At 39.3% G+C, this 26,846-nt stretch overlaps 3 protein-coding genes across 6 annotated transcripts; 2 read left to right on the forward strand and 1 right to left on the reverse strand.

Moving 5' to 3' along the window:
- Positions 1-112: 112 nt before the first annotated feature.
- Positions 113-8,634, forward strand: LOC115159412 (rho-related GTP-binding protein RhoF). Of its 2 annotated transcripts, none has more exons than XM_029709087.1 (5): positions 113-269; positions 5,412-5,499; positions 6,854-6,963; positions 7,676-7,810; positions 8,026-8,634. In XM_029709087.1, the coding sequence occupies exons 1-5, from the start codon at positions 210-212 to the stop codon at positions 8,188-8,190; spliced, it is 558 nt and encodes a 185-aa protein (XP_029564947.1). In that variant the 5' UTR covers positions 113-209; the 3' UTR covers positions 8,191-8,634. The 2 variants fall into 2 exon arrangements, with proteins under 2 accessions (XP_029564947.1, XP_029564946.1); XM_029709086.1 differs by lacking the exon at positions 113-269 and adding an exon at positions 4,035-4,561.
- Positions 8,635-10,800: 2,166 nt separating this feature from the next.
- Positions 10,801-20,269, reverse strand: LOC115159413 (transmembrane protein 120B). The gene is made up of 12 exons (XM_029709088.1): positions 20,092-20,269; positions 19,120-19,238; positions 18,882-18,998; positions 18,718-18,777; positions 18,524-18,619; positions 18,339-18,428; positions 18,150-18,215; positions 17,932-17,993; positions 17,694-17,786; positions 14,215-14,279; positions 13,815-13,883; positions 10,801-13,414 (listed from the first exon to the last, which is right to left on the reverse strand). Exons 1-12 carry the CDS (start codon positions 20,152-20,154, stop codon positions 13,298-13,300), a joined length of 1,017 nt encoding a protein of 338 aa, XP_029564948.1. The 5' UTR covers positions 20,155-20,269; the 3' UTR covers positions 10,801-13,297.
- morn3 (MORN repeat containing 3) lies at positions 19,233-26,845 on the forward strand. Of its 3 annotated transcripts, none has more exons than XM_029709092.1 (6): positions 19,233-19,616; positions 21,048-21,194; positions 25,386-25,543; positions 25,690-25,849; positions 26,336-26,520; positions 26,659-26,845. In XM_029709092.1, the coding sequence occupies exons 2-6, from the start codon at positions 21,050-21,052 to the stop codon at positions 26,719-26,721; spliced, it is 711 nt and encodes a 236-aa protein (XP_029564952.1). In that variant the 5' UTR covers positions 19,233-19,616; positions 21,048-21,049; the 3' UTR covers positions 26,722-26,845. The 3 variants fall into 3 exon arrangements, with proteins under 3 accessions (XP_029564952.1, XP_029564950.1, XP_029564949.1); XM_029709090.1 differs by lacking the exon at positions 19,233-19,616 and adding an exon at positions 20,340-20,650; XM_029709089.1 differs by lacking the exon at positions 19,233-19,616 and having other exon boundaries at positions 20,340-21,194.
- Position 26,846: the final 1 nt, after the last annotated feature.

The raw sequence follows: 26,846 nt of genomic DNA on the forward strand, positions 1-26,846 counted from the left end.
GGGGTTGCAACACCTAAAAAGGAAGAAAACAATTAGCCCAAAACTATTTCACTTGAAGCTTTTGACTTAGTATTTACTGCTATTTGACCAACGAATAACAAATGCTGAAAATCTTCCATCAGCATCAGTGAGAGCAATATGCAAACCAACTCCCCTCTCTCTTCCTGAAGACAGAATTGCAGTCAAATCCCTCACCCTCGAATTTGAAGATGTTAAAAGTGAAGCTACACGACATAACATACTGCCATGGAAATCTTGTCATTTTAAAGGTAATGGATTTTGAGCTGTCTCAAAGCATAGACTATAGTTCTAAACAACAATAATGGGAAAGTTGATTGTTTTAAGAAGCAGGTTCACCAAGGATGTATTTATCCAAGTTTATCTTAACAAGTATTATATTGTTGGAATTAAATACTAATCATACACTTACAGTTAATTAAACATGTAATCCAATAGAAAGATGTCTTATTGGGAGCACTGAAATGCTTTAAGGGGTCATTAATCTTGTAGACATCTCATTGCTCCCACTTGTCCAAAAACGACCTTTTTATATGTACTGTTGTTTAATGGCTTCTCTGCTGTTCTGTTCTCAATTTCAAAATGGCTTCTTCATAGACAAACGAGATCACTATGTGCTGGTTATGTTGCTGCGCCATTGCTGGGCGAAATAGTCAGTCGCAAAAAATAACTGAGTCTCCCACACAGGTCTCTGTTTGCTCACTGGAAATGTAGCATATCAATGGTGCGCAAGAAATGACTTCAACGGGTGTGTGTGTGTGTGTGTGTGTAAAAGAGTGTAGGCTACAGCAGAATTCAAACGACAGAGCGGAGAAACATGGCACATTCAGTCTAGTTGCTGGTAGATCTAAACCGGTTTTGGCGAACGACAGTAATCTGAGAATCTGGCCGGTTGCCACGCGTCTGAGAGAACTGCACCCACACAGCCATATAAGGTCAGAAGAAACGATTTCGAACATAGTGCTGTATTTCGTTCAGGATACTCAAAAGGGATTTCAGACTTCTTCGTGCTCTATTTCCCCTTCAAGATAATTGTTCGATGTTGTATTTCGAGGTGTTGATCAGCTACTCAGAAGATGTTACATGTCAGACAAGCAAGATGTAATCCATCCTTATAGGTGAAGCAGAACAATGGGACCAAAACAGTGTGTGTGGTGAGGTTGTTTTCCCTGAGTAAGGGTCTCCAGGTGTGCTCGTCTGGCTACAGTTGCTATGCGTACAGTAGTCTATGCCATGCATAATGCTGATCAATCTTAGTCTCTTGATCAACACAGCGGTTGAATAACCTCACTGTCAAAAACAGAGAACAGTCTACATGTCGGAACTGTTTTAGAGTCAACTTTAGAGGAGCTGGGTTTTTCAGGAAGGGTTCAATACCCATTGCACAATTGCTGCGTAATTGGCCAAGGGTAAAAGGATCGTCGAACCATAAGGTCACGAGCCTAAACTAGCCTAAACCAGCCATCCAACGACGTGTTGTTTACACCCTCTGAAAACAACATTGATGCGTTGGGCATACCAGCAATTGATGGGCCTTTCTTGTAGAGAATATAACATATAGAATATAACCATGCAGACCATTCCATTCGTTCCTCAGTGTTCAAATTATTGCAGGACGTGTTTTTACTATTATAGAAGCAACTAGAGTGGAAGGTAAAAAAAAAAAAGAGTTACCCAAATGTCTATGACCGGCAGACCTCTATTAAAAATCCGACTGAATCATAGTGAAGTTTTTTTGTATGGCAAAGCCGGCCAGCTGTTTTTGTGCAATGTTAGCATTACGCAAGCATTGAAGGAACATAAACGCACACCCAGGGGGAAAAGGGAATGGGCCTCTTGTGCAGAAGACCAACGACTGCTCGCAGTACAGTAGGCTACACTATTTCTCTTTGCACATTCGTAAATGCAGAGCCTAATACTCGGACCGTTGCACGTCAAGCTGTTCTATGCAGGCAAGATGGGTATCTATTTAGGCCTTTATGTCAATCTGTTAATAGTTAAAATGATATCATAAGTCAATTCATGTTGATATATTTTGGGGATAATACTGCTTTCGATAGTTGTATAAAAAATGTTTTGGAATGTATTTGGAGAACTAGACACAGGTTACTGCACCATTTTTAAAAATTTAATTTAGAATAATAAATTGAAAATGTATTCAACCAGCATTCATCGCCTGGAGCCTATAGACAAAATAAAATAGACTTCAAAATAAATAGACCCAGGGTAATTTAGATAATTTGCCAATTGACTAAACATTGGTAAAAGTTACAAAATGTATATTTACCGTTATAAACGTTTAACGTAGACTATACATTCTACACGTCTATTTTTTCGAATCACATTTTGACCGTTCTAATCTGGATTGCAGTCCCACAGAAATATAACCGATTATAGGGAAGGCTTTACTATGATCAAATTGGGCTATTCCCGTTGATTTCTGTTGCGTGCACGATGGCATTTTAGCTCATAAATTGTGTTAATTCAGTAGGCCTATGTCACAGGAAAATAAAGATACAATTGTAAGATTTAAACAAAAATGTTGCTTAAATGTATTCGCCTACAACACAATCTAAATCAAAATGAATCCCATGGATAATTTTGATTTGGATAGTGTTGGAGACGAATACATTATGTGGAGGCTGTCAAGATTTCCTCGAGTTTGGCCTCGACTGCAGCGTCACCATTTGCACACAGTACGAAATGGGCAGAAGAGAGAGAGCGGCCATTTTAGTACCGCTAGTCAAAACTATATTTTACTCCAATTTAATGCGAATATTGAATGTTTATGCATGTATTTAAACCAAGGGCCTACATTATTCATATGCGTTCACTCTCTTTTCTGAATAGTCTTTTCCCTGCTCCATAACCGCTTGAGAGCATAGGAGTGTTATAGGCCTAGTCCTTCAAAAGGGCAGCTGCCTGTCTTCTCCAAAGGGCTGAATAAATATAAGAGAAATTGATTAACTGTTATTGGTGCAATAATAACAGAAAATAGCCAACGTTATTATTCATATAACTTCACATAAATCCCATAATTTAGATTAGAAATGCATGACAAAATCCACTGATACAAATGTAGATATTGTGTGTATATTGAAGTTGACTTTATTTTTCTTTGGGTCTATTTATTTTGCCACAAACTGTATGATATCTAAACCAAATAGATGTCTAATGTACTTTTTCTCTCCTTATTGTTTTTCACATACATACTGCCTGTCAGAAGCCAAAATGAAATATCCCTTTTGGTGGCATTCCTGTAGGTGGCAATGAAGCACTAGGTTGAAAAGAGTTACATAAAAGTATGCATTTAAACAAAAAAAAAAAGTTTAACAGTTTACCCAATGGTCTTTCAAATGTACTTTCTTTTATAAAATGTTAATCAAAATATCATGTTAAGAAGCTGTTTTAAAAAATATATTTGCTTGCCTAATGGTCTTTCATGCTTGCTCTTACTTTTGAAATGTTCATCAAAATATAATTTTGAATTGCAAATAAATATAAATCAATAAGATGTCTGTCTTGTGTTGTCTTTGCGTTTTTGAAATTGTTGGTGGTTTAAAATACTGACGACTGTCAAAATGAAGACATCTCAGAGATGATGATTTCTAAAAGAAAATTGTATCTTTACGCTAAGAAAAAAGTATCTTTAGTACTAAACTGCCAACTTACATTTGTGGTTTAGTGGTCACATTTTCAGTATAATTTCAGAGGCCCAGTGAAGGTGCACAGGGTGACAGAATAGCCTTTTCATCCAAAGTGGTTATATCCCTATAAGTAAAATAAGAGAGCTCTAGAATTCAAAGTGACACAGATCCATCAAAGGCCTGTGTGATCCCTGACCCCATCTAACCCCACTCTTCATCAGAGTCCTTGCAATAATAGCCCTCTATATCACAGAGCAACGATACCACTGATCATTATTGATTTCTTCTCTGAGAGGGAGGAGGAGGGCACAGAGGAGAGTGAACTATTCAGAACTTTGCAGAAGCACACTCAATACACCTTTTCAAATAGAGACAGTGCCTCTGCGTGAGACTCAGCCCCACCTAGTGATGTTATGGGATAGGCCAGATGACTACAGAGTGGGAAGGTGAGAGCACTGCTGTTGACTATTGCGTGACAGGTCTTACCACAGAGACTCTTCCGGTGAACAAATTGATGCGGGTGAGAAGTGTTTGGACAGGAACAAGAAGTGGTGAGCAGAGCAGAGGGAAAGACCTGGTTAAGATGAGCCTGAACTTTGTTTCTGCCTTGTTCACTCACTTATTCTTCTCACTTAGCCAAGCTCAGTTTCTTTAAATTAACTTATCGTGCAACACTGACATGTGTTTGGACTCAGTTTGGAGGAACTGACGTTACCCTGACTTCTGTCTGACGGCGACCTGTTGGACCGTACAGAAGAGATATGACACAGAATGGTACTATGACAAGCAATGGCACCGCTAAGAAGGGAGAAGAACTCAAAATTGTTATTGTGGGTGATGGGGGTTGTGGGAAAACATCCCTTCTAATGGTCTATGCCAAAGGAGACTTTCCAGAGGTAAGGACAGCAAGGCGTCTCTTTAAATATAAGAGTATAAGAAGGTAAATGTGTTTGAATTTTATTGTTTAGATTAAGATAATCACCCTTTAAAAAATATACTCAATTATTATGGTCCCATGTGGCTCAGTTGGTAGAGCATGGTGTTTGCCACGCCAGGGTTGTGGGTTCGATTCCCACGGGAGACCAGTATGGAAATAAATGTATGAAATGTATGCATTCACTACTGTAAGTTGCTCTGGATAAGAGCGTCTGCTAAATGACTAAAATGTAAATGTAAATGCAGTCCTGATTCATTTGTGCCCTATTGAGGGTGTCATCACCAAGCCATGCTCAGAGGTTGGCTGTGAAACTAAAATGTTATGAGTAGTCTAATGATCGTAGTCTTCTCTATCATGAAATGTATATTGTTTATATATTTCATCTTACTAAAATGTCTTTAATACAAATAAAACAATTATTCTATTGACATCTCCATTTAATTTTGGTCAGCAGATTTGTTTAGTTCATTATACAAGTACTGAAATGCGTGTAATGCCAAAGTTCCAGCATAAACATGAACCTTTCGAATAATTAATTAAGGCAAATATATTCCTTTTTAACCTCATTGACACTCCCAAACAAAATCATGGTATTTGAGAACAGAGAAATAACACTATTCTAAATATAGGCTTCCATAATTAGGGTATTGTCCGAGACAGATTTTGAATACATGTAGTGTTCTATGGCACTGTATCCAGTTTTGGTTCTATTATGTCTCAATTATGTGCTTTAATATTATCCCATGGAGGAAATGCAAAATGATTGAAATACGGAATTTCTTTCTCCCTTTGTCATTTCTGTTTAACAGAAGTATGCTCCGTCTGTGTTTGAGAAATATGTCACCACAGTCAAGTTTGGAGGGAAAGAGATTCGACTCAACCTCTATGACACAGCTGGTAAGTATTATTAAGTATCTATAGATCTAACAGAGGGTTAAGTTTCTGCACATGGGCAGATATGCAGTGTGTGGGGTGTGAATGTGGAGTCACCTTGCCTGTCATGCTCGAGCAGAGGTATTCTGATAGCAGATCTTTGATCAGCTAGGTGGAAAATAAAGCTAGAGAAGGATAGAATTGTGTCAGACATCAATGCATTCAAAACAATGGGTTCAAAACAGAGATTCTGGAAGGGTTTCAATTAGAAACTAATATAGCCATCCGTTTTAAAAAGATACTCTTGTTTTCTGGAGAATAAGCAGTAAAAACTAACATTGGACTAGGATGAGCACTGAACATGTCTTATGACTTTTATCTGACTGGCTCCTTTTTCCCGAACAAGGTGTTGTGTTGAAATGTCATAGTGGATTTTTGTAGAATACTGTCTGACTTTGTAGTTAATAAAATATTTTTGGTAAACTATGAGTATGACACGACATCTCACTGAGCATTACACCTTGCCCTCCTGCAGCACTGATAAGCAGCAGTTTTGTAGAAAGCTGTTGTGACAGGATGTGGCCTAGGCTCATCTATAGACAGAAATGCTGTTTCTGTCTGTGTTTGTCATCTGACTGGTCTTTGAAACTTTTAACTAGACATTGTCAACGAAACCTCAGATTATCAGATGAAATGGCTAGATATTGAATTGAAAATCTTTGTTTTATTGTTACTTACTTGCAAGTAGCTTCAAAATAATACCTTACTCTGTTGAAAAGTTTTTTTATTTGATTAGGATCATGTCAAACTTGATTTCTAGTCTTTCAGCTCCTTGTTATGGATTTTGGGGTTTTAATCCAGACTTGTAGGATACTTGGCTTCCTGAGAAATTAGTTTCAGAAATGACTTTATACTTGTTCTCTATCAATACTGGATATTCCACTCCCCTCTAGATATATACATGACACGTATTGACTAATAATTGGCAGAATGATCTACTTAGGTTGTTCCTGGAACATAGTATCACGTCCAAGCACAGTGTTCACTGTGAGTCATCAGCTTACCCTAACTGCTGCACCAGCCACTTTATTTTACAGGAAATGGAAGTTGAAGTCAGGATGTGGTTTTATAACTCACCCCCAGCATGGTTCTGTATCAACTTGTTCCATACTAGAGTTTTTTGTTGTTGATAAAAGTGGAACATTTTAATTTGACATACTTTTAACATCGTTATTTTATGAATGTGCCATTTTTTTTTTCATTCTTGGACTGCAAGGATAAACCCAATGGATCAGATCCTTGTTTACTATTGTCTCTATTTTCTTGAAAAAATGTAATCAAACACTTAACATTGTGTATTTCTGTGTACCTTTTTCAGGCCAAGATGACTACGATCGTTTGAGGCCACTCTCCTATCAGAATGCCAACCTGGTGTTAGTCTGTTATGACGTAACCAACCCCACCAGTTTTGAAAATGTCTTAATCAAAGTAAGCTCACTGACCATGATTCATCAACGATATTACATTATGCAGTGACAGCCAATGACATTCATATTCTGCCCAACAACATCCAACGCTAAAGCAGCTAACCACAGAGTGAATTTGACAGGCCGGTGTGTTTTGCTAGGACCCCAGTACAGTGCATAATGAACCTAACATTAACTGAGTGGGGTTTGTACAACAAACCCAACATTAGTCACTACAGAGAGGTGGAAAAGGATTGTGTGAGTTCACCTCTTATCAGTGGTTAGACGTCATGTCTAGGTAGGAATTTAGTTTGATGAATGACTGTAAATGATTGACTTTGATATAGTGGTGTACTTTCTTTTGACTCCCCTCGCTACATGTGAATCAACCACAGCACAAACTGGGACTGTGCTGGAAGCCTCCCTCAATGAGCAGGGAAATGTCAATACAGAGCCATGAATGCAAAGTGTGATAAAGACATGGGGAATGCAGTCAGAGTGAGACATTGTAAGCATAAAACACTACAGCAAGGGAGGGAGGAAGTAAACACAAAAGAAAACCCCTATTTGTAGAACCGATACCTGGGTGTGTGATGCAATGGACGTAGAGCCAAACCAAACAACCTGTCTATGAAGTGTTTTTTTCAATCCCAAATGTGATATTTTGACCACCTTCCTTCCTACCTTGACCTCTGACTCCTACATTCACTTTTGTGATCTGCTGACTCACACAGTGGTACCCGGAAGTGAACCACTTCTGTCGCGATGTTCCTGTCATTCTGATTGGCTGTAAGACTGACCTGAGAAAGGATAAGGAACGTACCAGGAGGCTCAAAGCCATGGACCAGGCTCCCATTACTTACACACAGGTGAGGATCAACCTGTCCTCCTGATGACAGATTTATCCATATAACTTGCAGTGTGCAGCTTTGACTTTAACCATTTAATTTGAATTATAAATCATGGCCTTCAATTGCTTCTCAAATGTTTGATCCTAGTCCACCTGATTTGCCCTGTGTGTCAGTCTCCAATTCTGATCCAGTACTCCCGTCTTCCAATTAGTACTCTTTGTTTGGTTCCACAGGGTGAGGACACCAGGCGGCACATGAGTGCTGAGCTTTATCTGGAGTGTTCAGCCAAATATCGTGAAAACGTGGAGGACATTTTCAGAGAGGCCACTAAAAAAGCCCTGGCATCCAGCCGCAGAGCAAAACACCGTACGAGGAAGAGGCATTGTGTCGTCCTGTGACCTCTTAGTGAAAGGACTGAGGCTTGAAGTCAATTGACACAACAGGACACCCTGTCCCCTGGTCTTACATGTAAAATTTACACCATCTGCTGCTTGTCTATTATAAACAACTGCTTGCCACATCCTGGGTCATCCTAATTCAATTTCATCAAGAGCCTGTCTGGAGACACCATCCCCAGCCAACTCATGCCCTTGGGATCTGGACAATGATATTCAACACTGAACTAATATCTGCTTGGGTCGAGATGGTAATCCTGCTAGTTCTATGGGCGCAAGGTCTATCCTGGGATTCCAGAGTGGTTTTGTCTCCACGTTAGGCCAAAGTATAAGTGGGAATATGATAGAAGTAGATCGAGATTGTGTATCATAGAATTTTGTTAAATATCCTTTTTATCAGTTACTGAATTGCTATTTTTACTTTTATAAATAATTTGTTGTACCCATTGCTGGTCTTCTGTGATTTATTTGTTTATTTTTAACCAGTTAAATGTAATATCAAAATGTAGATTTCTGCCTAAATAGACATACCAAAGTCATTATTTATCATGAGAGGGCCATAAACAATACCAAGTAATGCTTATACTGCCAGAAAGATTAAAATCTCACCATTCCGGTAAAAATATTTAGAAATTGCTGAGTTGTAATCACTTTTGAGGACACAAGCTCATGTACACAGTACAAATATGACAAATCATATGATTTTTCCCCTATTGAACAAAAGTGGGTGAATAGGGCTGGAAATGGTTGAAATGCTCAAATTATAAACAACTTACTATAATATTTCACCTAAATAGAAAATAAATATGATCATACAGTTGAAGTCAGAAGTTTACATACACCTTAGCCAAATACATTTAAACTCAGTTTTTCACAATTCCTGACATTTAAGCCTAGTAAAAATTACCTGTCTTAGGATCACCACTTTACCTGTCTTAGGATCACCACTTTACCTGTCTTAGGATCACCACTTTACCTGTTTTAGGATCACCACTTTACCTGTCTTAGGATCACCACTTTACCTGTCTTAGGATCACCACTTTATTTTAAGAATGTGAAATGTCAGAATAATAGTTCAGAGAATGATTTATTTCAGCTTTTATTTCTTTCATCACATTCCCAGTGGGTCAGAAGTTTACATACACTCAATTAGTATTTGGTAGCATTGCCTTTAAATTGTTTGACTTTGGTATTTTGTACAGATGAACGTGGTACCTTGAGGCGTTTGGGAATTGAACCAGACTTGTGGAGGTCTACAATTTTTTTTCTTAGGTCTTGGCTGATTTCTTTTGATTTTCCCATGATGTCAAGCAAAGAGGCACTGAGTTTGAAGGTAGGCCTTAAAATACATCCACAGGTACACCTCCAATTGTTTCAAATGATGTCAATTAGCCTATCAGAAGCTTCTAAAGCCATGACATCATTTTCTGGAATTTTCCAAGCTGTTTAAAGGCACGTGCAACTTAGTGTATGTAAACTTCTGACCCACTGGAATTGTTACAGTGAATTATAAGTTAAATAATCTGTCTGTAAACAATTTTGGGGAAAATTACTTGTGTCATGCACAAAGTAGATGTCCTAATCGACTTGCCAAAACTATAGTTTCTTAACAAGAAATTTGTGGAGTGGTTAAAAAAACGAGTTTTAATGACTCCAACCTAAGTGTATGTAAACTTCTGACTTCAACTGTACTTAGCGGCAGTACAAAATTGGTACCATTTCTGCCCAGAGACGCCATTCAAATGCCTGCTAACTCGTTACAACTTCAGCTTTAAGCACAAAGTGATTTAGTCCCTCTGTGAACAAGAAAAAGTGCTCTTGTTTGAATTCTACTAAGTGATTGGGTTTTTTCATGTTGATCTCTAAATCCATCTGAGAACATCACAGCAAGATGACACTGCTTTTGCTGCAGTTACTTTCCCGTTTCATATGCCATATTGTAAGCTGAGCTGCGAGGTTCACAGCCAGAGGAAATCGATCCCTTGTCTGGATAGGCCAGAAAATGTGACGTGTTGCTCTCTATGCAAATGAGGTGTCAGATTACACCTACTGCATCTCAGCCATAGAATTTGAATTTAATTTAATAGGATCTCTATGATCTCATCATTGTCTTACATGAACGCTTCAATTCTGCCTGTACATGTTGCATGGTTCACAGAGCGCCCATACACACAAATGTCAGTCGGAACCGGTCCTTCTGTATACCCCCCCCCCCCCTCCCCCCACCTTGTCACAACACAACTGATTGGCTCAAACGCATTAAGAAGGAAAGAAATTCCAAAAATGGCACACCTGTTAATTGAAATGCATTCCAGGTAACTACCTCAACGCTGGTTGAGAGAATGCCAAGTGTGCAAAGCTGTCAAGGCAAAGGGTGACTACTTTGAAGAATCTCAAATATAAAATATATTTTAACACTTTTTTTGGTTACCAAATTATTCCATATGTTATTTCATAGTTTTGATGTCTTCACTATTATTCTACATTGTAGAAAATAGTAAAAAGAAAAACCTTAATGAGTAGATGTCCAAACTTTTGACTGGTACTGTAAGTATCAAAAGTAAAAGTATAAATCACTTCACATTCCTTGTAATAAATAAGCAAACCAGATAGCATGGTTTTCTTTTTTTATTTAAAAGATAGCCAGGGGCACACTCCAACACTAAGACAACTTACAAACAAAACATATGTTCAGTGAGCCCACCAGATCAGAGGCAGTGGGGATGACCAGGGGTGTTTTTAAAGAAAAACATTTAACTAGGCAAGTCAGTTAAGAACAAATTCTTATTTACAATGACGGCCTACACTTGATAAGTGTGTGAATTTGAACATTTTCCTGTCCTGCAAAGCATTTGAAATGTAACAAGTACGTTTGGGTGTCAGGGAAAAAGTATGGCATAAAAATTACATTTTCTTTGTGAATGTAGTGGAGTAAAAGTAGTCAAACATAAATGGTAAAGTAGAGATACTCAAAAAAACTACTTGAGTACTTTACACCACTGCCATTACACATGTTCATGTAAGCGATTTACCCTTTCTGCAGAGGATGATAAGTAGTCTGCACCTTTTACATTGTCAGGACAATTTACAACCATTTACTACTGTGGTTGAAAGCTGATAGACATCAGTTCCTTTCAGAGCTGGAGTCTGGACAAATATCTATTGCAGTTTTCTAAAGTTTAATGACAGTGCCCACTAGTGGTGGTTGCTATGAAAAAATACTGACATAGCAATGTGTCCTACAGTAGTACTGTAGCTAGGCAACTGAATAAAATGTGAAAGCTGATGTATATATTTCTTTGCTAAGCAAATACGTTTGTTACATGACTTAACTAATATTTGCTAGTTCCAAAACACAGGGCCTTATATCAATGTAAATAAATGCCTCTCAGATAACATCCTTTAATCAGAGACAGAAGCAATAATCACTTGGTCCATTGTCTCTTGTTACAGTGATACGTTTAGGCACAAGGTACAGTCTTATGACATGAAACCAATACCACAACATGAGGAAATAGGTGCTGTTGTATAGTGCATTGCAGCAGTTTTGATGTTACAAACAGAATGTAACATTTTGGACTAATGGTCAATAATAGGCTTTTGCCTACAAGTATAACAAAGAGTGGCTCCCTTTGAGGTTAGAATGGATTTTTCTTCTTTACGGAAACAAGACTAATATCTAAGACCTTAGATTTTCTCAATAACAAAACACTTGATTCCAAATGGAACAAAAATCAATCAAGTAATTGTGACAGGCTACAGGGAGATGAGGCATTAGAGCGCACATTCACTAAGTAATAAAGTTGTTCAGATTTAACACTACAGCTCAAAATTAAATGACACTGAAAAGGGATACACAAGCTCATGAGAGTTTGCCTTAGTTCAGAGTTGATGCGTTACAATACATACGGTATGTCAGCAGAGTTATAGAACTTGATCATCCCTGCACATTTGCAGACATTATTCCCAATCATTTGCTCAAAGTACCAGTGCTCATAGCAGTAATTGTTTGAAGTAGACCTTTACAGCATACTGTGACAAAGGTGAACTCAAAACAACCAGCACAGCCTGAATTGGACAGGTCTCAAATAATCATTCATTGAAAGGGTTATCATTTTGAACTAGATTACAGGATTTATTTAAAGATGGATTTGTGTCTTAATTCTGAATCCACTGTGAGAAGTTATGACACCAGGAACTCAGTTTAACAAGGTGCATTACAGAAGGGAAAGAAAATCCTTGTATACTAAAACCGTGACATGTATTAGTATATTCATTATTTAAAAATAGAACAGCTGTGCAATTTATGGTTGCCAAATCAACCCAAACAATGGTAGTAAATGGCTGCTGTTAAAGTTTGTAAATGTCTATGATCAGTTAACAAGTCCTAGCTGGTACATTGCTGAAATAAAAAGCAGGCTTTACTTCTTTATACAAGTTGGACCTGCATCAACATGTCAATATCCAGAGAAAAGAAACTGGTTTACTTTCAAACAGCACACCGGGAGAATTGTATAGTTCAATGCATCTTTACTGAAAAATATCAAAACGACAGACACTTGTAGTTGCGAACAGTAAAAATGAATGTGCCGTGGATGTATTCAAATATTCCATACCAAAAACAGCTGTGTGAAGTATTGACAGTACATATACTTTGTAGGTAATCTAACCTCTTCTCATGACCTAATGCTACCCGTCTTTGTTTAGTTGCATATAGTTTAAAGAGTGGATCTCTGTACATGTAGTTCATGCTCCGTCCTAAATACATCCACACCATAATGAATAAGTCTGTCCAATTACACTAAATCTACAGGATCAAGCCTCAAATGGTCCAGGATTGCAGTGGTTCATCTGCCAGAAGAAGGCCGCTCTGTGTTGTGATTGCATGTGTAGCAAGGACAACGACAAACTATTGGAAACAAAAGCACATTCAGCCAAGGTTATTGGTTAATGTTGCAGCTGTCATCAAGGCTGAGACACACAGCGGTCTCTTCACTCCGTCTTTTCCTGGCAAAAACCATCTGCAGTCCATATTTCCATCAATTGTGCGTTTCAAAGTGCCATTTGTTTCATGGTCACTTGGGAGTCTGAGCTGTAGTCAGACTAGTATTCACTCTTGCTTTTGCACTTTCTCTGGGTTTTCCTGGACTTTTTGGCGAACAACTTTCAATGTGGTAAGAAAATTCCCCAGGAATAGGACAAGAAATGTCAGTGCCAACATAAATACCTGAAAGACACAAAAAGGCATTAAATAAGAAATCCAATTTTTGCTGAAAATCTTTACAAGACTACTCTGACACTGGAAGTTAAACCTTCCATTGATGACATCTAGTACAATGACATCACAGGTGTCATTCTTAAAGGGATTTTTATACACAGTTCCAAAAATGTGGGATGTCAGTAGTGAAGTTTCCAAGATATTGGGCTTTTAAGAAGCAAAGTGTCGCCAGCTACTTCATGATGACACAAAATGGATGCATTTTGCATCATCATGATGATGTGGCCAGTGACTGAGTAGAGAGTAGTCTTGTAACGAGACAGGGGTGGATGTAGAGGCATGTTGTACTGTATTCTATTTGAAAACAAGGGATTTTACAGAGATTGGATGGTAGTATTTCTGTCCTTACCTGCCACTCTTTACAGTCTTTATGTCCTGCCAACCGAAACAGGGTCAAAGCATTGTACAGCTGCCAGAACTGTGAATGGGATTGGAGAGAGAAAAGCTCAGTCTAAGACCTAAAACCTTATTCAAGAACACAAGCATGGCAGCTGGCATGTGTACATGTAAAAGTATAAACAGCTGAAATAACCATCTTAGCTGAAATAAGGAACAAAATGTAAGCTTTGCAATCATGTTGGGCAACACTTATTTTACAAGTGTAACAGATTTTGCAATACCATCTTTTAAGTCTCCCCACTCCACTCTCTTCCCCCATAATGCCTCATCCTAGTCTGTGTGAAACAAGCTGGCACACACTCAGACCTCATCCCTGGATAACCATTTTAGTACAGTTGTATTAGACTTACATGTCCGAAGAAGAGGAATGGCAAGAGGAAGGTGAGCCCTCTCCACATCCATGACTGGAATCCCTCTGCAAAAAAGAAACAATTAATAAAATGGTGGAAAATCCAAAACATTGAATAATGCATAAACTTCCCGAAAGACAGTATGTTTACATCCAGTTCAACTAACTTTGTCAGGAGTACAGGTTAATCATTAGACTAAAACACATTGTAGAGTAAAGTAAGCTATATCAAAAACAGTTAAACAAGAGGGACAAAGTATTGGTCAAGAGGATAAAGGTTGTTCAAAGGGCAGCTGCAAACTGATTGCAAAATGTTGTCCATTAGCTCCCTCTGGTCAGCAAGATTTTACTAAATACATTTTTCTACAGTCTATCATAATTGGAATTTTGGGCAGTAGAAATGTAAACTTTTAATCAAAGAGGACGTGTGTGAACTCATGCGGGGCATTCCGACAACTGGGACATCACTCAACATGGAAGAGTAGCAACTTGCTCAAGGGTAAAACACCACCTTTGTCCCATTTTTCCAGTCATGGGGTTGCTTGTGGCCCACTTCTTTGTAAGAACTATTAACACACATGCAAATGTCTTGTACAGGGAATATGGCGGAATACAAACAGTGTAGTTATTCCCACCGCAAGCCAATCAAACAAGCGAAATGTCGGTATAGGGACAAAGTGGAGTCGCAATTCAACGGCTCAGACACGAGACGTATGTGGCAGAGTCTACAGGCAAACAGACTACAAAAAGAAAACCAGCCACATCTTGCTTCCAGACAAACTAAACACCTTTGCCTGCTTTGAGGATAATACAGTGCCACCGACGCAGCCCACTACCAAGGACTGTGGGCTCTCCCTCTCCACGGCCGACGTGAGTAAGACATTTAAACATGTTAACCCTTGCAAGGCTGCTGGCCAAGATGGCATCCCTAGCCCGAGCACGTGCAGACCAGCTGACTGGTGTGTTTATGGACATATTCAATCCCCCCCCCCCATCCCAGTCTGCTGTCCCCACATGCTTCAAGATGGCCAGCATTGTTCCTGTACCCAAGAAGGCAAAGGTAACTGAACTTAATGACTATCGGGCCAGAAACACTCACTTCTGTCATCATGAAGTGCTTTGGGAGACTCAACTCCACCTTACCTGCCACCCTAGAACCACTTCAATTTGCTTACCACCCCAATAGGTCCACAGACGATGCAATCACCATCACACTGCCCTATCCCATCTGGACAAGAGGAATACCTATGTAAGAATGCTGTTCATTGACTACAGCTCAGCATTCAGCACCATAGTAAACCTGCAAGCTCATCATTAAGCTTGAGGCCCTGGGTCTCAACCCCGCCCTGTGCAATTGGGTCCTGGACTTCCTGACGGGTCTCCCCCAAGTGATGAAGGTAGGAAACAACACCTCTTCGCTGATCCTCAACACTGGGGCCCCACAAGGGTCGTGCTCAGCCCTCTCCTGTACTACCTGTTCACCCATGACTGCATGGACATGCACGCCTCCAACTCAATCATCAAGTTTGCAGACAACACAACAGTAGTGGGCTTGATTACCAACAAGGACGAGACAGCCTACAGGGAGGAGGTGAGGGCACTGAGTGTGGTGTCAGGAAAACAACCTCTCACTCAACGTCAACAAAACAAAGGAGCTGATCGTGGACTTCAGGAAACAGCAGAGGGAGCACCCCTCTATCCACATCGACAGGACAGCAGTGGAGAAGGTGGAAGTCTTCAAGCTCCTTGGCATACACATCAGACAAACTGAAATGGTCCACCCACACAGACAGTGTGGTGAAGGCACAACAGCGCCTCTTCAACCTCAGGAGGCTAAAGAAATGTGGCTTAACACCTAAAACTTTTACAGATGCACAATTGAGAGCATCCTGTCGGGCTGTATCACCGCCTGGCACGTCAACTGCACTGCCCACAAACGCAAGGCTCTCCAGAGGGTGATGCAGTCTGCACAATGCATCACACGGGGGCAAACTACCTTCCCTCCATGACACCTACAGCACCCGATGTCATAGGAAGGCCAAAAGGATCAAGGACAACAACCACCCGACCCACTGCCTGTTCACCCCGCTACCATCCAGAAGGCGAGGTGCATCAAAGCTGGGACAGAGAGACAGCTTCTTTCTCAAGGCCATCATACTGTTAAACAACCATCACTAACACAGAGAGGCTGCTGCCCACAGACTTGAAATCATTGGCCACTTCAATAATGTTTACATATCTTGCATTACTCTTCTCATATGTATATACTGTATTCTATACCATCTTGCCTATGCCGCTCGGTAATTGCTCATCCCTTTACTTAGATTTGTGTGTATTAGGTAGTTGTGGAATTGTTAGAGTACTCTTAGATACTACTGCACTGTCGGAACTAGAAGCACAAGCATTTCGCTACACTCGCAATAACATTTTATTGGTCACCAACACATGGTTATTTGATTTACAGGTATGACTGAAATTACTGGCACCCTTGATCAAGACAAGAAAAAGAAAAACATTATATGAAATACTGAGATATTGTATGCAAAAATTATATTACTTTATACTAATACAACTGCTCAGAGATAAATATTTTACTTCACAAGTAATAAAAAAGTATTCTCAAAAAGATAGGGGTCAGAATTATTGGCACCCGTGTTTTCAATACTCCTGCACCTTCCCCTTGCAAGAATAATGGCACAGAGCCTTTTTCTAAAGTGTTTTATGAGATTGGAGAACACATTGGAAGGGATCTTAAGAGATCATTCCTCCATAGAGAATATTTCCAGATTATTGGGGTGCGTTCATAAATTCACTCTGGAGTGCCAGAGTGCACCCTGGGCGTTCGTAAATTCAGAGCGTTGTCAGATTGTCCGTTCGTAAATTCAGAGCGTTTTACTCTTGGAGCGTTTGAGCGCACACTGCACGCTGTGGCCAAGGAATAGGGTTTATGTGAACGTTCTGACCTCACAACGGCAGTCAAGCACCCAAGTTAACTGGGTAAAGTTAGCTAGCTTGCTTGCTACTTCCAGACGTAAATGAGAGAACACCTCACTCTGACCATTTTACTTGCCCTAGTACAGCTGGTTTCAATGTTAACCAGAGCGTTGGTGACTAACTGTGCTGCTGGCGACAATTTAATTAAGCAAACCCCCCCCCACTATATTTTACAGTAGGTATGGAGTTCTTTTCTGTATATGCATCCTTTTGTGACGCTAAACCCACCACTGGTGTGCGTGGCGAAAGAGCTCCATTTCCATGTCATCCAACAAATGCAAACGCACTATGTTCTCTTTTTTCTTAACATACAATATAGCTCAGTATTTGTATTATTTATTTAATAAAGCCTTTTTTTAATATTTTTTTTTTTTATCAAGGGTGCCAATAATTTTGGTTGTGACTTAATGGTTCAAAAGCTTTCCCAAGTCATAACCAATAAGCAAGCCTTAGAAACTGTCTTAACTGAAAAGGAACTCATCTTACCCACTGTGAGGTCCAACTGATTTCTTTCCCCCAAAGCTCGTAACCTGTATAAGCAGCCACTTTGGTAGTAATATTGAAGAAACTGCACAAAGCCTGAAAAACACAGGGATGAATTTCAACAAATGAATCAAATACTTTTACAATTAATCATGTATGAGTAATGACAGACTTACACTGTGCGAATTGTTTTCAAAAAACTCAACACATACGAAGATAAAATGAGAAAGTAGATGCTTACTCTGATAAATGGAGAAGGCAAGGAATTGACTTCTGAACATCTGATACATGGACCCCTCTGGCCTTTGAGAAGAAACAGAGGAACCAAACAATACAGGCGATCAAATAACATTTATCAAACTGCTCGTCAGGCAACCTTTGAGGGTAACTGACAATCGATTTTGACCGACAGCAATTAATGAAAGTGTTAAAAGTTGAAAAGAAATAAAAAGGACTTACCAGGTAAGCATTACACCTGATAGGAAGGTAGAGACGTAATGATGGGAGACCCACCACCCTTTAATCCTGAAAGGACACATTGAGTGGAATTAGAATAAAGAAGCAGAACTAGGTCAACATGCTAGTCTAGTATTTGAATCTCATGGAGTAAATAAATAATTCAGTCACATAAAAAGCTTAGTAGCTCACCTGGACCCATTGCTCATGAGGATGCTTTCCCTTATGGTCAAAGTGCAATAGTACCAAACCAGCAAGAAGTTGAAGATTTCATCTGTGACACTGAAACAAAACAGACATTTACAACTACCTTGCTTTAACAAAACATTAAGAGATGCTATGAGGAAACATCAAAATGTATAATATAATCAACTCACCGGTAATTGAACAAGAAGAGACAGGTTATGGCAGCAAACATCAAGATTATTGTCATACAAAGCTTGAACTTCTCATATTCATCTTTGTAGGCAAATCTGCTCGAGCGAAAAGAAGCAACAAGGAATCAGACGCAGCAACCAAACGGATGTGACTGAATACAGATATTTTGTTAAAGCTGAAGCAACACACTTACTTAGCCTGGTTGCTGAGGAGTGTGACATTCACATTGCCAAGGACCAAATTTAAGTACAATCTGAAAAGAGAAATATTTTACAACATACTTTTACACCCTCTAATGACAAACTGCGTAAAATCTGTAACCAACCAAAAAATAACCATGTCCTCAAATACACTGACCCATTCTTCTTTGGCAAATAGGCTTCCATATCAAAGAAGAAATGTTCTTTGTCTTTAATTTGCATTTGGATGTCTTTGATCAGTTCCGTTTCTTTCTCATCGCTTGTTTTTGTACATCTGTAGGAGAACAAAACACTAAATGCTCAGGTCCTAATTGAGGACATTTGGTACAGGAAAACAAGACTGGACCATTCTTTGTCAATAACTGCAAGCTGCCTACTAATAGTAGGCTACTTACTTGCGCAGACTGTGGCGGAGGTCTTTTAGACCCTTCCTCTGTTTACTAATGGCACTGCTGCATGTTGCCTGGAGGTTGGTGAGCTCCTCGAGCTTCTGTCTGTACACTTTGTGAGTTTCCTAGAAATAAAAATGGAAAACAAATGACTGCACATTGCTCACCAGTACTCAGATATGTTGATAACTGTCAGGCAATTATTTTCAAAGTCTGAATTTAGAAAAGCCGCGATGGATAAGGTCTAGGACAGATCCCCCCTTTTATTCTTGCAGCTTGAGGCTGTCTCAGTGGCTTACTTTATTTCCTCTCTCTATGGTCCCTGGTCTAGCAGAATATGACAGGTGGATGGAAGGCAACATTACAATATCATTGAAACCTATCCAGTCGTTTCAAGTGGTAGCAATTAAGGAAATAAGAGCGAGGAAGACGACTACACCCGGAGTTAAGTGACACTTATTTGCTACTTATCCGCATTGGTTGACTGATTCAACTGCGCCGAGGTGAAAACTTAGTTGTGTTTTAGTGAAATCCACCAACGTTACCTAATCATTGTTATTAATCGGAGTTAGCTAGTTAACTTGCTGGTTATAAGGACTTTAAACAGGCTAACGTTATTATTGCTAGATAATTAACGTTAGCTAACATTCATTGTTCAAATGTGCGTATATTAAAAGCTAGCTGTACCAATTCAAGTACATCTGACTTGCAGATACCGCAGGAAATGAATTAGCTAACGTTATATTGGAAAGTTCCTAAATACAACATATCGTGTACAAAAATACCTGATGAAACCCTTTATCAAGTTAGTATGCTAGCTAGCTTCTAGTCATGTTGGCTGGGTTAGCTAGAAAGCTAGCTGAGCTGACAATAGTAACGTTATATCAGTTATCCTCCAACCTCTCTTTCTGAACTGGCTGTAGTCCACGTCATGCCACGCACCTAGCTAGTTATCAAACTGGCTTCACATAGGCCTACCTGTAACTGTTGATATTCTTGGTCAATTTCTCCCCATTCAGTTTGACACCTTTGCAGTGACATTGTGTCAGTAAGCGGCACTCGCCGACTCCCACCGTACAGAACCTCCAACGGCTAGTACAGCTGTCCACGATTATTTTCTTATTTCATTTTGAGCGCATGCGCCCGACTGCCTACTACTGTCAAATGTACATTTGTGTCGTCACTTGTTCTAAAGTGCAGAAATAAACTTACTAGACAGGAACCCCTACTACAGTAACATTTTCATAAACAGAACTGTATTTGCATGAATGTTTTGAATAATGATTTTGAGGGAAATATAATGACACATTTACAAAAACAGAAAGTTTATCAGCCTGAACGAAATCTAGTATTTGTACATCTATGCAAGTTGGTTGCTATGGGGATAGGACGCTTGGTCATTGTTGCCTCGCATGTCTTTTACCACCTAGCTAGCTAACCACCTATATTGACCTAATGTTAAATTTGACTTAACTTTGAAAATTGAAAAGACAAGTGGACTGAGCTAAAAGGAGTCGTTCGCTTGGACACATACGAGGTACAATTTGGGTTAATAACTTAACTTTAGCTGTAAAAGTAAATGTATAAAAATGTCACATTAGCTAGCTAGCTAACTTAGTTGGCACAATCTGCGAAATGTTCTTATTTTGTTTCTGTTTTGGTTGTCATTTGATCAGTCATTGTAAACAAACAATGTAGCTATAGCTAGCTTCAAATGCAAAACTATTTTCACTTACCTGTACCATGAATGGACTGTCAAGTCTTTGCATCCATAGCTGTAGTCTAGTGGTTACCAGATACATCTATTTATACAGCATCCTCTAAACCAGGTGGTGGTGGGGCTGCAGTTCTGCTGTAAATTGATTAAGGATTGTGCCTTTAAATTAATAACTTTTTCAAACAATGTTTGAAAATCATGTATGTTTTGCTTACAGCCATGCCTCATCTGAAGAAACCTGGAAAGGTGGTACCCCTGTCAAAATTATGGGACAGAAAGGCACAAAAGTGTGGACTGCGACACACTGTTTATTCAGTCAATGGAGATGAATACACAGGGGATTGGCTGGACAGCAAGAAGCATGGTACTACTGTTGCATGACATAGATTTTGCACACACCAAGTATTAGGCTTACTAGGCTTACTGTGTCACTGTTCAGACACATAGGCTGTGACTGGTTCTCTCCATTTTTTTTATTTAAAATCTTTCAACAGATTCTAAGAACGTACAGTACCAGTCAAGAGTTTGGACACATCTACTCATTCAAGGGTTTTTCTTTATTTTTCTATTTTCTATATTGTAGAATAATACCATCTTGGCATTCTCTCAACCAGCTTCACATGGAATGCTTTTCCAACAGTCTTGAAGGAGTTCCCACATATGCTGATCACTTATTGGCTGCTTTTCCTTCCCAACTCATCCCAAACCATCTCAATTGAGTTGAGGTCGGGTGATTGTGGAGGCCAGGTCATCTGATGCAGCACTCCATCACTCTCCTTCTTGGTCAAATAGCCCTTACACATCCTGGAGGTGTGTTAGGTCATTGTCCTGTTGAAAAACAAATGATAGTCCCACTAAGCGCAAACCAGATGGGATGGTGTATCGCTGCAGAATTCTGTGGTAGCCATGCTGGTTAAGTGTGCCTTGAATTCTAAATAAATCACAGACAGTGTCACCAGCAAAGCACCCCCACACCATCTCACCTCCTCCTCCATGCTTCAGGGTGGGAACCACATGTGGAGATCATCTGTTCACCTACTCTGCGTCTCACAAAGACACAGCGGTTGGATCCAAAAATCTCACATTTAGACTCCTCAGACCAAAGGACAGATTTCCACCAGTCTAATGTCCATTGCTCATGTTTCTTGGCCAAAGCAAGTCTCTTCTTCTTATTGGTGTCCTTTGGTAGTGGTTTCATTGCAGAAATTCGACCATGAAGGCCTGACTCACGCCGTCTCCTCTGAACAGTTGATGTTGAGATGTGTCTGTTACTTGAACTCTGTGAAGCATTTATTTGGGCTGCAATTTCTGAGGCTGGTAACTCATATGAACTTATCCTCTGCAGCAGAGGTAACTCTGGGTCTTCCTTTCCTGATTTGTAAATTATGGGCAAATTAACATTCATGGATATAGTCAACTTAGAAGGGGCAGGAATAGGAATGGTGGGGGTGTAACACTGTACATTCAGAATCATATACCTTTTGAGAGGAGGGATGACAATGTATGTCAAATAGAGGCACTATGGGCACAAGTACATCTGCCTCACCAGGCACCCATATTGGTAGGATGTGTGTATAGACCTAGCTCTAAGGTGTCCTATATGGATGACTTATTCCCTGGGTTTGACCAGGCCACAGATAGTAACAGAGATGTATTTATCTTGGGTGATTTTAGTGTAAATTGGAAGGATCATACTAATTCGAATAGAACTAAATTGATGAGATATGCTGAGAATTGTGGTTTGAAACAAATGGTTAATGATACTACTAGATCATCAACTAAGTTGGGTCACCGTTTGGATACATGCATTGATCTGATCTTCTCTAATATACCATTGCAATGCTTAAAAGCCAGATCAATGCTAGTGGGCTGGACAGACCATAATATTGTGGCCATTACCATGAACACCAACGTTCCAAAGAAACCCCAAGGTTTGTGGTCATGATAAATAAATAAAAATGTAATCATGAGCTATTTTTGAATGATTTGGCTGCTGTACCCTGGGAGCTGATATCACGACTTAAGTCGATTCCTCTCCTTGTTCGGGCGGCGCTCGGCGGTTGACGTCGCCGGTCTTCTAGCCGTCGCCGATCCACTTTTCATTTTCCATTGGTTTTGTCTTTGTTTCCCACACACCTGGTTTTCATTTCCCAATTACTGGTCATGTATTTAACCCTCTGTTTCCCATATGTCTTTGTGTGTGATTGTTTATTGTTCAGGTCAGTACGTTTCCGGCTGTTTTTTTCTGGGTGCTGGTTTGACCTGTGCTTTGTGGCAACCGCTATTGTTCGCACATTGGTATGTGTACTGTGCGCTATTTCTTAACTAAGTGCGTTTTTCACTCATCTCTGCTCTCCTGCGCCTGACTTCGTGCACCAGCTACACCCACTGCCTGACAGCTGATTTATCAAAAGGATGATTTAAATCACACTACAGAATGTTTTATTGATTTGCTCACTGAGGTAATGGACCATCATGCCCCAGTAAGCAGTAGTACAGTTGGGGCTCATCCATCTCCATGGATTGATGAGGAACTGGGTGTGGCTTTTTCTCAAAGAAATTGTCAAAAGTCATAGCAGCCAAATCTGAACTAGAAATTGATTAACAGAATTATAGAACATTACGTAATTATGCAGTTAAATTAAATCGAGAAAATAATATTTTACAAAAATGCTTTTAGTGGCTGTAAAAAGGTATGGAATACAGTGAATGGCTTACTTGATACATCTATTTCATCATACCTATCTAGTGTGGAGAACAATAACAACCAGCTGACATTGCCAATCATTTTGCAATTATTATTTATTTTTTTACAAAGAAAATGTATTTACTGAGCGATAATGTAAACACCCATACTTCCAAACAAGCTGTTGTCCAATGGATTGATGATCATACTATGAGCAAAACAAACATGCTCTTTTAGCTAGAAATGCGGTCAGTAGAGGTGTTAAACCTATTGAAGTCATTACCCAATGGTAAATCTACAGGTTATGATCTTATGGCCAATTTCTTTCTTCGCTATGCTGCTCCCCAGATAGCAGCTCCACTGAAATACATATTTAATTGGTTACTGGAAAAGGGGACATTTGCAAATGTATGGAGGCATGCTAAACTGTGTTCTATCCCGAAAGACAGCAAAGAACCAATTACTCCTCCCAATAGTCAACCAATTAGTCTACTCCCTTCACTCAGTAAGATATTGGAGGGTATTGTGAGTAGACAAATATGGGAGTACATGGAAAAGAATGATATGATTACAGCCAATCAGCATGCTTATCGCAAAAACCATTCCACTACCACTGCATTGGTTGACATGACTGACCAGTGGCTCAATGCTATGGATAATGGCAGGTTTGTGGAGTACTATTTTTAAATTTTAGTGCAGCCTTTGATTTAGTGGATCATTAAATCATTTGGACAAAAGAGAATGTTGGTAAGAGACAGACATTCAGTAAATACTAGGAATAGATTGTCCACCATGTGTTATACAGACAGAAAAGAGAGATAGGCAAAAGAACATTATCGATTCAGAACAATAAAGAAATTGAATAATTTATCTGAGTAAACCAGAAACCTTTCAATATATAAATTCAAACATTACTTTAAAACCATTTAAATATAATACACAGGAAAGTTGTGCTGGACTATGGTCGATGAAGAATCAATGTATCTTTTTAGACTGTTAGAGTTTATCTGGTCAATATGTCAGTCTGTTTGTAACAGTGTGTTATATGTGAAAATGTGATTGTATTTTAATGTTTAAGGACTCTTGGAAGATTAGTCCAAATGAGGACTAAAATAGATCCTAATCAAATCAATCATGTGGCATTCCTCATGAGAGCCAATTTCATCATAGCACTTGATGGTTTTTGCACATGAAGAAACTTTCAAAGTTGTTAATTTTCCATATTGAATGACCTTCATATTTTAAAGTAATGATGTCCTGTCGTTTCTCTTTGCTTATTTGAGCTGTTAATGCCATAATATGGACTTGGTATTTTACCAAATAGGGCTATCTTCTATATAACACCCCTACCTTGTCACAACACAACTGATTGGCTCAAACGCATTAAGGAAAGAAATTCCAGAAATGAACTTTTAACAAGGCACACCTGTTAATTGAAATGCATTCCAGGTGACTACCTCATGAAGCTGGTTGAGAAAATACCAAGAGTGTGCAAAGCTGTCATCAAGGTAAAGGGTGGCTACTTTGAAGAATCTCAAATAAAATATTTGGATTTGTTTAACACTTAAAAAAAAAATTATATATTTTTTTGTGGTTACTACATGATTCCATATCTGTTATTTCATAGTTTTGATGTCTTCACTATTATTCTACAATGTAGAAAAGAGTAAAAATAAAGAAAAACCTTGGATTGAGTAGGTGTGTCCAAAGTTTTGTCAGGTACTGTAGATTACTTATTTTTTTCCCCCACTAATACTTTAATAGTATTGGTCACCACTTAATTTGTTACCAGCTAGACCTATTATTACTTTTTTTTATGTGCAATGAATATTTGGGTGGCTTTTCTCACTGTTCCTTTAATTTTTCTAGGCAAAGGAACTCAAATTTGGAAGAAGGCCGGGGCCATTTATGATGGAGACTGGAAATATGGCAAACGTGATGGATATGGGACCTACAGCAAACTCCTGTCTGTAACCAATGAGTATTCAAGGGAATACTCAGGTGGATGGGAAAATGACAAGAAGCATGTATGTACACAGGACAAAGTTTTTATTGTTAGGCTGAGAATGTAAATAATGTAAACCTAGGCCTATTCTATTTCTTCATTTATTATAAGACACCTGGCCTCAGTGAAACAAGGGCACGTTTCTATATGTCTTCTCATCTACCTTAGGGGTTTGGGACCTACTTCTACAGTGACACTGCCTGCTATGAGGGAGAATGGAGTGAGGATCAGAGGAGTGGCTGGGGCAGGATGTATTATGACAATGGGGACATATATGAGGGAGAATGGCTGAAAAACAAACATCACGGGCAGGGCATGCTTCGTCTAGGTAAGGGCACATTATTTTACATTTAAGACTATCTCATGACTGGGGCGGCAGGTAGCCTAGTGGTTAGAGCATTGGGCCAGTAACCGAAAGGTTGCTGGATCGAATCCCCGAGCTGACAAGAAATCTGTCATTCTGCCCCTGAACAAGGCAGTTAACCCACTGTTCCCCGGTAGGCCGTCATTGTAAATAAGAATTTGTTCTTAACTGACTTGCCTAGTTAAATAAAGGTTACATTTTTTAAAAAGTAATGACTGTTGCCAGGGGTGTGTGCAAGACAAAAAGTTGATTTCCAGAGTATGCAAGTGGATGGGTGAGAAAGATGAAGTAAGTTTTATTGCATCTTCATTAGTGTATTTTGACAATATGGATGTAATTCAATGAAACACTAAAAAGTTGTCATTTGGTTTGAATGAATTCTGTTTGGGTTTGAATGGATTTAGCCGTAGACTATATGTCAGGTTGCGACTTCTCTCATTTGTTTTGAAGCCAATGAAAACAGGTATGAAGGCAACTGGAAGTATGGGAAAAAGAATGGGCATGGGAAGTTCTTTTACCTGGACAAAGGTCAGCTTTATGAGGGCTTCTGGGTGGACGGAGTGGCCAAATGTGGAACAGTGTCTGACTTTGGAAGAGCAGAGGCACCAACACCAACAATATACCCGATTCCTAAGGTACATACTTTGTCTTTTGAAGTGTTTTAAGAGGTTTGTCTTTACCGGGTGTTGCAAGTGTTGAGCCAAGCCACTTTACCGGCTTATGTGAATATCAATTCACTGTATGGTGAGGTGTCCCCTTTTTCTCTATTTAAGGTACATCTGTTGGATGTGAGATCAGTTTTAATGGAAACACAATCAACATACCACGGTGAATAGGTCAAGCCAAAGAACATCAGAACACCCTAAAGTGCTCCATCTCTGCTGATCTCTGGACACCATGCTCACTTACCATGCTGTTAAATTCCATCATGTAACGAATAAAGAGAGCACATCATCATGAG

The sequence above is a fragment of the Salmo trutta genome, chromosome 23 (genome assembly GCF_901001165.1).
Source record: "Salmo trutta chromosome 23, fSalTru1.1, whole genome shotgun sequence".
Taxonomy (NCBI): domain Eukaryota; kingdom Metazoa; phylum Chordata; class Actinopteri; order Salmoniformes; family Salmonidae; genus Salmo; species Salmo trutta.

Coding starts and splice junctions, on each gene's coding strand:
- LOC115159412 (XM_029709086.1), top strand. CDS start 4,427: ATGACACAGAATGGTACTATGACAAGCAATGGCACCGCTAAGAAGGGA. Junction 4,562..5,411: donor CCAAAGGAGACTTTCCAGAG/GTAAGGACAGCA, acceptor TCTGTTTAACAG/AAGTATGCTCCGTCTGTGTT. Junction 7,811..8,025: donor CTCCCATTACTTACACACAG/GTGAGGATCAAC, acceptor TTGGTTCCACAG/GGTGAGGACACCAGGCGGCA.
- LOC115159413 (XM_029709088.1), bottom strand. CDS start 20,154: ATGTCACTGCAAAGGTGTCAAACTGAATGGGGAGAAATTGACCAAGAA. Junction 17,787..17,931: donor TGCCTTCTCCATTTATCAGA/GTAAGCATCTAC, acceptor TGTGTTTTTCAG/GCTTTGTGCAGTTTCTTCAA. Junction 14,280..17,693: donor TCAGTTGGACCTCACAGTGG/GTAAGATGAGTT, acceptor TCTTTTTTGCAG/AGGGATTCCAGTCATGGATG.
- morn3 (XM_029709089.1), top strand. CDS start 21,029: ATGTATGTTTTGCTTACAGCCATGCCTCATCTGAAGAAACCTGGAAAG. Junction 21,195..25,385: donor GCTGGACAGCAAGAAGCATG/GTACTACTGTTG, acceptor TAATTTTTCTAG/GCAAAGGAACTCAAATTTGG. Junction 26,521..26,658: donor CAATATACCCGATTCCTAAG/GTACATACTTTG, acceptor TCTCTATTTAAG/GTACATCTGTTGGATGTGAG.